Consider the following 12,483-nt stretch of genomic DNA (forward strand, 5'->3'; position numbering starts at 1 on the left):
CCATAAAATTAATTTTCAATTTACTGGTCTCCAATATGTACTGCAACAGTGTTCTTTGTATACAATGATAAAGATTGTGTGGTAAGAGGTACTGTGCAGAATTTAAGTACAAATTTATTTGTAAAGAGATGCTTACTGTAATGTTAAATTGTTAAAGGAATTCATTTTACTAAGCTTAACATAGAAAAGCTTTGTTACTTACAAAACTATCATTTCAAAACATGTTTATATTTCTTCTTCACGTGAAAATTTGTATTAATCATCTTTCATTGTAATTTATGTAAAATGTTAACTCTAATAGTTCTGAAAAGAATACAATGTATCGTCAAGTTTCTATCAACCTGTTTACGTGGAGCTCCCAAAACCATATTTCATAAACCGATTTCACAACACTGCTTCTAGGTGGTCATGCAAACACTTCAAAATCGATTCTGGGAAACTGCACCTGACTGACAGCTTTCAAATTATGCAATCTATTTTCGCTCCCATGTAAACAAAACATATTTTGAAACATGTTTCCAATAGGACTCATTACTTGGTGTGAATAAAGAGCTAATTGTGCTTCACAAGAAAGAATTTCTGAATCAATGCTGATGGAGTGTCCACAGGTCATTTTCTTCAAGGTTTTTCATAATGTCTAAACACAGCACATGCTCCAAGATTCTACAACAAAGAGACATCCGTAGTAAGTACCTGTTATTCAGCAGATTAATTCTATTTCCTTTCTTGAGAATCGGTGTGACCTGTGCAACCTTACAGTTTTTAGGCTTTGATCTTTCACTGAGTAAGTGTTTACTAAGTATGGAACTCTGAAAGGAACTTAAGTTTTACGTAAATTGGACCAGAAGACTTGCATTTAGTAAGTGATTTAAGCTGCTTCGCTCCCAAAACTAAAGCAAGTCTCATCTATTACATTTGTAGGTGAATGAATTTTGTAAATCAATATAGGTGTAGTAAAGTAAGCAACTAATTGATGGCTACTGGATGCTGATAAATTTTAGTGTAAGAATGTTCCTTACAAAATCACATTCATTTATATAAATATCTATTTGTTCATTTATGATGAATGTAATTATTTGTTCATTTACTAACACATACCTTGAAGTATAAGCGTAATCTATCAATTTCTCAATAGCACTCTTCTCAAATCCTCCATTAAGTTTGTATGTGACGACATTCTCACGTTGACTGCCCTTTGTCTCATCATCAGCAGTGAACATCTCAAATAAATGGGTGCTAACTGTACCCAACACTGCCCTATGAGCATGGAACTCTGCACTCCCAACCTGCAAAAACAAAACAGTACTATACTGCACCATAGCATCTCACACATGAGTAAATGCTGTAAATTTCAAACAACCATTCTTCAACCATTTTTGCCGTGTGTGTGTGTGTGTGTGTGTGTGTGTGTGTGTGTGTGTGTGTGTTTTCAGGGTAGTTTGCAGCTGGTACATGCCTTAGCATGCTTCTTCCAAAGGGTGTTTGAATCCTTATGTTTACTGCCTAAAACATTTGCTCTGAATGACATTTGCTAGTAATATAACAATCACTTTCAGTTTTAATGTTACTTGCACAAGCACAATATAAGAATAATTTCCATTTAGATAATGATTTCTTGTATAGATTGTTGAAAGGGAAGGAAGTTAGAGTTTAGCATACTGTTGATGATGTCATGGGCTTAACACCATTTCAGATTTTGGGTCGGTAACAGAAGCAAGTTGACCGTACAATCCCAGGCACATTTGCTCACAGCTTCGATCTGACATCATAACATTTGAAAACCCCTCCCATCTATTTTCTGATACCTAGATTCGAGGACTGAATTTTCCCTTTACCCTTAAGATAAGCACCGATGCCACTAAACAACTCACTGTTCTTACAGCACACAAATAACTGCTCTGCTACAGTAAATATCAGTTACAATAATCATCATAGTTGCCATGTAGCTATTAAGCTAGTAACAGGATAAGCAGAAGGTATTAACAAACCTGAAGGAGCAGTAGCTTTGCTCAGAGGAAGAACTTTACTAATCAAACTTTACTTGAATACACAATAGTTGGAGTTTAACAAATGTTAGTTTGTTTCGAACACCTGCATCTAGAGCTATATCCATAACCACGGTGTATACGCAGACAAGGAAAAAAAAAATTCCCAGATTTCCCAGTTAAAAATACACTTTCTCCGGGGTGAAAACAAATTTTCTGTGTTACGTGACAGTATTTTCCCTCAGAACTGTAAAATTTATCAATCTTTTGAATGGTTACAGTTTTATTCACGCGTGTAGAATTTCCCCGCACTTTAGAAAACTAAACTCGGAGAAGAAAACACATTTTGGATAGATCTTTGATGTGCAGCAACATGTATGCTGCGTATTTTCTGCTCCTCACATCAGCCCCGGATCTACGTTATTTCCAAACCTGGGCAACACTAGACAATGGCACCCTCCCACTCCCTCGAGTGTTCGAGACAGGATGTCAAATATTTTAAAAATCGAATTTTCAAAAATATGTTCATTTTTTTAGTGCACATCTTTCTGAAGATGTCTGATGCATAAACCTTGTGTTCAAGGAAATTTAAGACATGTTATTTGGTCTCAAGTGTGTCATAGTGGAGTGCTATGCTTCTCAACACAGCATTCTTCTATCGCAACCCAATGTATTTTGCTCTGTGGAATTGAAACGTGTGTATTTTGTAATGGATGCCATCAAACTAAGTGGAAATTAAAAGTCCTGTGGGCCTTCCTGCTCTCAGTTGGCCGGTTTGACATCCCGCCTGAGCCCCCCCCCCCCCCCCCCTGCTATTATTATTAAGGAACCTCACAATTAATACTGGATAGGATTATTTGTAATCAGGAGAACAAGAACTCTCTACTGCCTGTTAGCCAATAACGTACTGTTTTGTGGGACATAAAATGAAATAGAGGGTACATAAACCCAGTATAGACAAGAAACAAGCAAAACCGCACACATTTATTCAGTCCTTAGCTCCTAGCATTTTGCTCTCTCTGTAATCTTGCTACAGCTTTGCACGGTCTGCTCAAGTATATCAATTCAAAATTCGCAAACCTTTTGATACATGAAAAGTTGAATTATCATTTAATACTGAAAAAGCTCTTAATACAAGTACAAATAGTACCCAAGATTGGTGCGGTTTCTCGATCTGATTAAGTCTATTTTGCCTTTGTCTGCTATATAAAAGAAAAAAGGCCTTCCTATTCTTGCAGCAATTTTAACCCACACCAAATAAACGAGACTGTTTTGGCACAAATCATCATTTTTATAACCCAACATAATGTAATTCACAAAGTGCCAACATTGAATGCCTATTAAGCCTACTACAAGCAAAAAGCTTTAAGTTAGGAAATAGTTTCAGATTTCACTCATAAGCTCCAGTTTCTCAAGCAAGAGGTCAAAAAGTAGTAGTATGAAATTTTGTTAAAAATTTGGAATCGTCATACTCTTCCATAATTTGTGTGCTTTCCCCATTTCTTCTCCTTCCTCATTCTAACAATCATGTCATCACTAACTCTGTAACTGATCCTGCCACTGTCAAATCTCATTCCCCAGTTAACTTCAGTAACCCTCATAGAATTACCGGTTTAGTTATGCTGCGATTCTCAGGTTAGGCGTTGTTGCATGTTTGTAAAATGCATTTTCCACGCTACTTCCCGAATAGAACATAAGCGGCTGCTAGCCGGGGACTGTACAACTGGCCCTTACTAGTGTAGCGAACTGGCCAAAAATTCTCAATTTTTCTTGGATGCACCGAGAAGATAATCAATCAATCTTTCTTACCCTTTCTTCCTGTTAGTCACCTATTTCCGCTCTGGTAGTCTGAATCTATGGATTTCGCTAGTAATTATAACAATGCTGATCATTCGCAAACTGAATCAACCACATAATCAGACAGCAATTGGCATTCACCCATTGGCCTTTACTCCACCCAGCTCTTCTAGCCCCATCCACCTTTTTTTTCACAGGGAAGTTTGTATCTAGATGCGAAGGGGATTCCCCTGACAGAGACATCATGTACACTATGCATGCATTCAAAAATAAACTCATGATTCATTCAGAAATCAGTTTAGAATGTGTTCAAAAACCAACGGATTCGTTTCAAAATCATATGAATAATCAATATGACCAACGTGCTTGCTCGATGCTAGGCACTTTGTGCAACAAGTTTTATTTGCCTCAAGAATATGAATTTGGAGAAGCAGAAAGGTGGAAGGAGTATATAGGGGATCTGTACAAGGGAGATGTACTTTAGGGCCATGTTATGGAATTGGAGGATGTATAGGAAAATAAGAAGGGAGAAATGATACTGTGTGAAGAATGTGATGAAGCACTGAAAGACCTAAGTCGGAACAAGGTCCCGGGAGTAGACAACATTCCATTAGATGTACAGATAGCTTTGGAGAGCCAGCCATGACAAAACTCTTCTGTCTGGTGGGCAAGATGTATGAGACAGGTAGAATACCCTCAGCCTTCAAGAAGGGTATAATAATCCGAATTCCGAAGAACGTAGGTGCTGACAGGTGTGAAAATTTCCGAACTATCAGTTTAATAAGTCACAGCCATAAAATACTGACATGAACCCTAGGAATCATGTGAGAAAGAATTAAAACTCTGAGGTTTGCCGATGACACTGTACTTCGGTCAGAAGCAACAAAGGATTTTGAAGAGCAATTGAGTGGAATGGATGATACCTTGAGAGGAGGATATAAAATGATCATCATCAAAAGCAAAACAAGATGAAGAGGCTTGCACAGGATATAGTAGTATTTAGAGCTGCATCAAACTTGTCTGGACTGAAGACCACACCACCACCACCACCACCACCACCACCACCACCACCACCACCACCACCACCACCATTATTTCATACACAAATTCTTCGTAACACATATTTTGAAATGCTCTTGTCTTTAATAAATAAATAAATAAAGCATATCTGTATAGTTTCATTGTACAGTTTGTTCACATGTTGCAACGGTAAAACGAATACAGCTGAGGTACACTGAACACAACACTCTGCTTATATGAAGTAGAAGAGACATTTACTGCAAGTATCTCTCAGCATATGCAGGTAGGTAGGTAAGTAGGTAGGTAGGATGGGACCAAACAGCAAGGTAATCGGACCCTTCGAATGAGGCAAGGAAATCAGCCATGCCCTTTCAAAGGATCCAACCCAGTGTGACTTATGAAATCATGGAATGCAGGCCACAACAGATTGCGCCCTGGTACTCTCCCAGTATGATGGTTTCAGTGCGTAGCCAAGTGCGGTCTTCAACCTCGCTGTGGCTCGAACTGGATAAAGCTCTGTCACAAGGCAGGGGTAATTGGCCAGCTTTGAGGGTCGGGATTAGGAAAGACGTCGATGCCTCAGCAAAACAACACTTTAGTAGACACCTGTATGGAACATTCATTTTTAAACATTATCCAACTCAAGAATAAGACTATTTCCCTGGATGTTTGCCAACTGTTCGCAACCACTTACAAGGTGCTGGCTTTAGAGTTCACAGAGCTGTTAGTAAAGACACCTTCTCTGCTGATCACATGAAACTTTACATTCTTGACTTTGCTGAATTTAATGTAGCCTATGACTGGCACCACACCTGTTCAGATGAGTCAATATGAGAGTCCGGCGATTTTCTCCAGGCCATGTGGAGGATGTCTCAAACCACATTGCATGTTGGCCCCATCACAGACTCATGCTAGGAGTCGATATCATCAGATAGGGCAGGGACACTTCATCAAATTGATGATAAGCCTCACATGGATTAGTGTTTACTCATCATGAAACTACTTATGATGTCGAGTGTGAAGATATAATATACCAGTGGAGTGATCCAGATTCAGCAGGATCACTCACCAGCTCACATGAGTCAAATTGTTCAGCAATGGTTTCCACAAGGGGCTGACATCAACCAGATCGAGTGCCATACTTCAATCCCATAGAAAATTATGGACCAAACTGAAGCATCATATGCACTTAAAATCACCGACATTCATCTTGGGCACACCCAACCAACTGTGGGACATAGCACCAGATACATGGGAGAGTCTTGCGGACAATGTGACATACTTCCAATGTGACATACTGCCACCTCCAGGCCTTGTTGGATGTGGCAGGTAATTGATGCTAATAGTGTGTGGACCTAATACTAGCATCAATCCCTGATGTGAAATTTTGTCATCTCATTCATCAACTTTATATTACAACATTTCACACAACTGTATGTTTGTTAATTCGGAATTAAGTGATCCTTTTATTTTATTTATTGAATTCATGTTTCACTTAATGCGACTAAATTTGAAAAACTCACAAACGAGTTAATATTAATCAAAATAGAAATGATGTCCAAATATTGAAGATTGTCCTCGAAATGGCAAGCCTCATGTGAGAGATACAACTGTTGATTGTGTTCGGCAATCATTTCAACAGAGACCGTCGAGCATTACATGAACTTCAAATACTGCAAGCAAGTGTGGTGAAGATTCTTTATGAAAGGCTTAGGTTGCATGCTTACGAACGGCAAATTGCGCAGGCCTTGTAACCGAACGATTTGCTGACACGTGCTGAATTTGCAACTGGGATTCTCAACAGGATTCATGGCTTAACGATTACTTAAATCACATATGCTTTACCGATGAATCCACCTTTCATGTCAGTGGAATGGTAAAACGGCACAATGTCAGTGTATGGGGTTCAGAGTCTCCACATGCTACTGTACAGTTACAGAGAGACAGTGAAAAAGAGAATATTTGGTGCAGCCTCATGCGCAACAAGGTTTTTGGACCCTTTTTCTTCTCAGAAAAAGTCCATTACCACTAACATTTACTTAGACGTTTTGCAACAGTTCATTGCCCCACAGTTAGATGAATATCAACCATGGATACTTTTTCAACAAGATGGAGCACTGACCGAACACCACCTCTCAACCACATCTATCAATGCCAGTCAAATCACTACATATTTTACTATCATTGTTGGCATCCTATACTACAATATATAATATTTACTTGGTATTAATGAGGTGTATATTTTGACTCGCTAGTATGATATGTTGCCACTACAACCCAACAAGGGCATTAACTGCGCGAAGTGTTGCCACAATTTGTGACCTGACTGTACATGCTGAAAGTGGTGGAGGTGGAATTGCCATTTTCTATGGCAGCAGTTTTGTTTTATTGACTGTGCAATAAAAAACTTTATTTAATATTTACGTTGTTGTACATTTCATAAATGTATCCTTAGTAGTATTTTAGTTTCTCACATTGTAGTGAGGTGTTTGTGTTGATGAGAACTTACATTCACATTAATATTTCACCTCTGCAAGTAACACTTTTGGAGAGTTTGAATTACTTTGGAAGATTCTACGTTCTTCCAGTTAGTATATTGAATACCATTGAACACATTTTTCGCATTGATCATGTAATGTATCACATTGCAGATCCTTCCAAAAATGTCACATGCAGTGACGAGTGCATGGGCAGCTGCGCAAGACCAGAAACAAAGAATGAGTCGACAAGTTATTAATGAATATGAAATAAGATGTTAGGCTCAGAACTTTTTGATGAGGAACAAACATCTGCTCCATCCCTAATTTGGGTATCAATTTTATTTCAAAGTATCTGAAGATTCAACTGTGAATTAAAGCACTTATATAATTACAGAAATGAAAGACATCATTATAATCCCCTACACACACAGAGGAACTAAAATCTGTAAACATATTTTGGTTGCCGTCATTCTGAGAGGAATTAATAAATTGTTCAATATGGCAGACGCAGTTAAACAGATTATAGTTTAATCAGAGCATCATCTTTGCCTTTATGCACACGGGAACACAGAGGCCAGCTGTCCCAATAGCCCAGGCTGTGCTAGGTTAGGAAATGTCCTGATGTAAAACAATGAGAAGGAGGAGGAGAAGAAGAAGAAGCATCAGCGAGTTGTATGGTACTGCATGTTACAGATAGACCTTTACCACCCAATGCATTAGCACCAGAATTACTTTTTCTGATCTTATGCACATTGCTGTGAGGTGCCAACAAGCTAGCAGAGCCCTTGAGTGTTGCCACTCTTCACATTCTGCAATGTCTTCTTGGAAGGTTCACTAGCTGTCATCTCGCCTGCAATGGCCTGTTGTTGACAGGTACACTCCACCATGCTATGGAAAGTTTAACAGCTCACTACTTTGGGCACAGTCTTTTAATGATGCTCAGTTTTCATCACTGTTTTGGTCGTTTGGCAATCACGAGTACTTCACAATACTATGGGAGAGTAGCAGTGCCAGCCACATGGTAAGATTCCCTTTTGTTGTCGAAACCTAGTTCTCAAGGTTCAGTATTCTCTCTGAAATGTTCTCAGTTAAACTTGTGTAGTTACAGTTGAGTGTTATTTTTATGTCATGCTGTGAATGAGTGTCAGTGGAGGTTGCCCTTTGTTAAGAGCATGTTGTTGTGTGCTAATTTTAAACATGTGTGTTATTTTCTAAATCTCATTTGTGTTGCAATTTCTATCAACCCCCCCCAATATCCATTCAAATCAGTAGCTCTCATCAAGTGGGCTCACAACCACACCTTTCCACAGCTGGGTAGTGGGTAGTACATGTTAGTCCAATGGCCTATCAACATTTATATTGCCCCTAAATGGGAGCAAGCTCTTTTCATTCAGGCCACCTGGGATATGGAATCTGTGGCTGGCAGTGTATGTGTGGCAGTGAAATCAGTGAATGCAATTTCTGGTCATGTTTCTGTTTCCTGTGGTGATATTCCCAGTTCTGTTTCCTGTGGTGATATTCCCAGTTCTGTTTCTTTAATATCCTTACCAATAAATATTGTTGTGTGCCCTCTTATCACTAGGTACAACTATGTTTCCAATTTAGGAGTAAGCCAGGGTGGAGGTTCTGTTCAAAATGGTTCAAATGGCTCTGAGCACTTTGGGACTCAACTTCCGAGATCATTAGTCCCCTCGAACTTAGAACTACTTAAACCTAACTAACCTAAGGACATCACACACATTCATGCCCGAGGCAGGATTTGAACTTGCGACCGTAGCAGTCTTGCGGCTCCAGACTGCAGCACGTAGAACAGCATGGCCACTTTGGCCGACTCTAGGTTCTGTAGAGTGGGGCGGATGGAGGGAGGAGAAGAAAATGAATTGGGAATGGGTAACTAGCAGCTCTGAGGGAGGCAGCAGGTCTGCTGGCTAGGAATGCGGGAGGAATGAGTGGCAGATTCACGGGGTAGACATGTGACACACATGTGCCGGAGCAAGTGGAGTGCAGCTGATGAAGGTGATGCGGATTGGAATGGTGTGACAGGAAAACAGTTGGGCGGAGGGTGTGGCGACAGAGTTAGCAGAGATTGAGGAAATGAGGGTTATGGTGCCCAAGGATGTGTTGCAAGGATAACTATCGTCTGCATAGTTCAGAAAAGCTGGTGGTGGAGTGAAAGCTCCACACGTTCAGAGTTGTGTATCAGCTACTGTCCGCAGCTGTGTGTTGAGGCACTGGGTGGTCAACTTTGTTCTTGACTACAGTTTGGTGGTGACCACTGATTCTGGTGGAACGGTTGATTGATTAATATACTGACTTAAAAAGCTGTGCTGTGATTGTGGCAGATCTTTGTCTATGGCATGGCTGCTTTTGAAAGTATGCCTGTCTGACAAGGCAGGATTAGCTTGTAACAGGACTGGAATAAGAAGTGGGTGGACAGGGCAGATCTCGCATCTGGGTTGTCTTCAGGAATATGATCTCTGTGGCAAGAGATTAAGAGTGAGTGTGGCATTAAGGATGGAGCAAGATGACATGTAGACTGGGTGGCCAACAGAAGACCACTTTAAGAACACTGGGAAGCATCTTCGTAGCATGTCCCTCGTTTCTGGGCATCATAATACATAACCAAGACGCCAGCAAAAGGTATGGTTCAGTTATTCCAGTCCAGCCATATAGGGTGGGGTGGGGGCACTTCTTTGTAGCTGATTCTTTGAGGTGTTTGACAAAATGGCACAGGAAAATTTGCGAACTAGGTGGGGTGTAGGAGTACAGTGATTCTCTGTGAAGGCCCTCTTAACACCTTCAGTATATTGGGCAAGAGATGTCTTCATTGTCTCCAGGTGGTGAGGTCGTATGTGAACAGTTTTTTCTGTGGAAGGGATGTCTGCTATCTCAATGCAGGTACTGTTTGTAGGTAGTGGGTTTAATATCATCAGAGATGTTGATGGAGCCAACAGAGGTGGAGGTCAATGTCCAGGAACATTGCACACTGGACTCAGCAGGAGCAGATGAGGTTGATAGGTGTGGAGGAATGAGGACAGGGTGACTTGGCTCAAAGTCCACATCCTGACGATGTCATTAAGGATCCCAAACAAGACAAGTTTGGGGTTTAGGGAGACTAGGAAGATTTCCTCTAGATGACCCACAAAGAGGTTGGCACAAGGGTGGGCCACGAAAGTACCCCATGGTACACACAGTTATACACACTCCTACAATTTTGTGCCACTTGTGCTGCATCACTACCTCATGGAAGAAAAAGTGTGGTACTGACAAAGTGACGTCAGACGTCTAAGTTCAATTTCAAGCAAAAATTCTGTTTCAGTCATAAATGTTATACTGAGAACTAATTTCATTATGTACATTAAACAGCACCGTTTAAGAACTAATTTTCTATGGCCATTGCTATTTATGAATAAGACTTCACAAATTACATTACATTCCCTGCAACATGTTCATGCTACAACGTAAATCTGTGAGAACACAGTTTGTGGTTAATCCAAAAAAAGAAAAAGATGATCTATACAATTCTTTCACGACGTCATACTTACATGCAGGACAACATCACAGAAGTGTCGATTCTTTCGCATCATGTGCAAGGCCTGGAGGGTGCGCTGGCTGTGTTTGTCATCTTGGAAGATAAGTCCGTCCACAACTTGGGTAAGATGCCCTCCATTCTCAACCATCGTGTCTTCACCCTCACCAAGCACAAACTCTGCAATAAAAAAAATTCGACCGTAAAAGCAAATTGAAAGAAAGGTGTGAATGCACCCTATACAAACTTTATATTTGGTGTGAAAGGAATATACATGTTAATTTTAAGACGGAAAAAGCAACATAAAATTGCTACCAGATTATACAGAACAGTTACTGGAGGTCAATTCAATGGCACATTATGACATACCTCTGCTTTTTCCCTCCATGTGCAGGCCTTCTTAATTTCTGATATCCCTCCCAATTGTTAACGTGAATTACTGGTACGCATTTAAAAACTTCGGGCTCCCCCTAAATAGTACTAACTTTTTTAGTCACAGTTTAATGTCGTCAAATCTCGACAATCATTTCAATATACCTGCAGATGTTGCTGTTGTCCCCACAGTTACAACGAGCCTCCCTAAAGACAACTGTAACAATGTTTACTTCATAGTCTATCTCTAAATATTTTGGAAACACTTAACACCGATTAACCAAAAATAGGGCTATTAAAAGATTCGTATCTGTCGATAACCATCACTTTCTAATCCAACAGCAATTACCCCCACAATCTTCCGAGTCATTAACTTCTTCCTACAATCACGAACCACAAGCTATGTACAAATTGAATGAAAAAAATGAAAATGACAAAAGATATTGAGAAACAAGTGACTTATTTTTATAGAATTCCAATTTTACTGTTGTCATAATTTCCCGATCCGCCTTCAGTCATTTTCTTCGAAATAGAACAGGGCATTTCGACGCACTTATGGGAAAACCGTGTCATGGCCGCCCGTTGTGACAGTTGAGAAGCGCGTGCGCACGAGAAACCCACCGTACAATGCCCTACAATAAACGGATCAATAGCACGCAACACTGCTGCCGGAAACTCGTTTTACTGACGTTTACAAATGGCGGTCACTGCTCTTGTCCCACAAGTTGCAACAACGGTGCAAGTTCCCAGGAGAACAATGTGTGTTATCTGCAGTATTTGCAAGATAGATATAAATGCTCAGAACAAAATCCAAAAGAAATTTGCGCGTTTATGAGGACAGCTTGTAACTGCCACATTTTGAGTCGATATTAACAATTTTTTGTAATATTGGTACGTTACGCATTAAGATATCAATATCTATCAGCGGAATGGTATCGTTTGTGTTTTTATTTCATTGAATGGATGAACTGCAATGCTGTGCTCGTTTTCGATTTATCACTAAAATAAATTTATCAAGAATTGGTTGAAGTTTTAGGAACCAGTTTCTTTAATTCATCAGTTGAGAAGAGACGGCTGAATAAAACGTGAACCTTACTGCTCTCGACATAAAACGTCTGCACTGCAAAAAACAAATCAATAATTCTTCTGGGCCATAGACTGGTCGTCTCCACAACACATCAAAAGTAGCAGTAAATAAATCTTTAACAATTAAGACTCATTTATGAGTGGTTCCACGAGCTAAAAGTATTAACGGATGTGAATTAACTTCTCCCGTCGTTCTGAAAGTTCAAACTTCACG

At 39.9% G+C, this 12,483-nt stretch overlaps 1 protein-coding gene across 4 annotated transcripts in view; it reads right to left on the reverse strand.

Annotated features, from left to right (window-relative positions):
- LOC126277901 (influenza virus NS1A-binding protein homolog) overlaps positions 1–12,483 on the reverse strand; it is a 219,701-nt gene that overhangs the window by 40,094 nt on the left and 167,124 nt on the right. For 3 of the 4 annotated variants that reach the window (XM_049977457.1, XM_049977455.1, XM_049977458.1), the window contains exons 2-3: positions 10,828–10,991; positions 1,099–1,286 (exon numbers count right to left, since the gene is read on the reverse strand). In XM_049977457.1, the coding sequence (XP_049833414.1) occupies positions 1,099–1,286; positions 10,828–10,991 (352 nt within the window). Of the gene's footprint in view, positions 1–1,098; positions 1,287–10,827; positions 10,992–11,180; positions 11,778–12,483 lie in introns of those variants that run through there. The other variant, XM_049977456.1, reaches the window with a different exon arrangement.

The sequence above is a fragment of the Schistocerca gregaria genome, chromosome 6, assembly GCF_023897955.1.
Source record: "Schistocerca gregaria isolate iqSchGreg1 chromosome 6, iqSchGreg1.2, whole genome shotgun sequence".
Classification (NCBI taxonomy): Eukaryota; Metazoa; Arthropoda; class Insecta; order Orthoptera; family Acrididae; genus Schistocerca; species Schistocerca gregaria.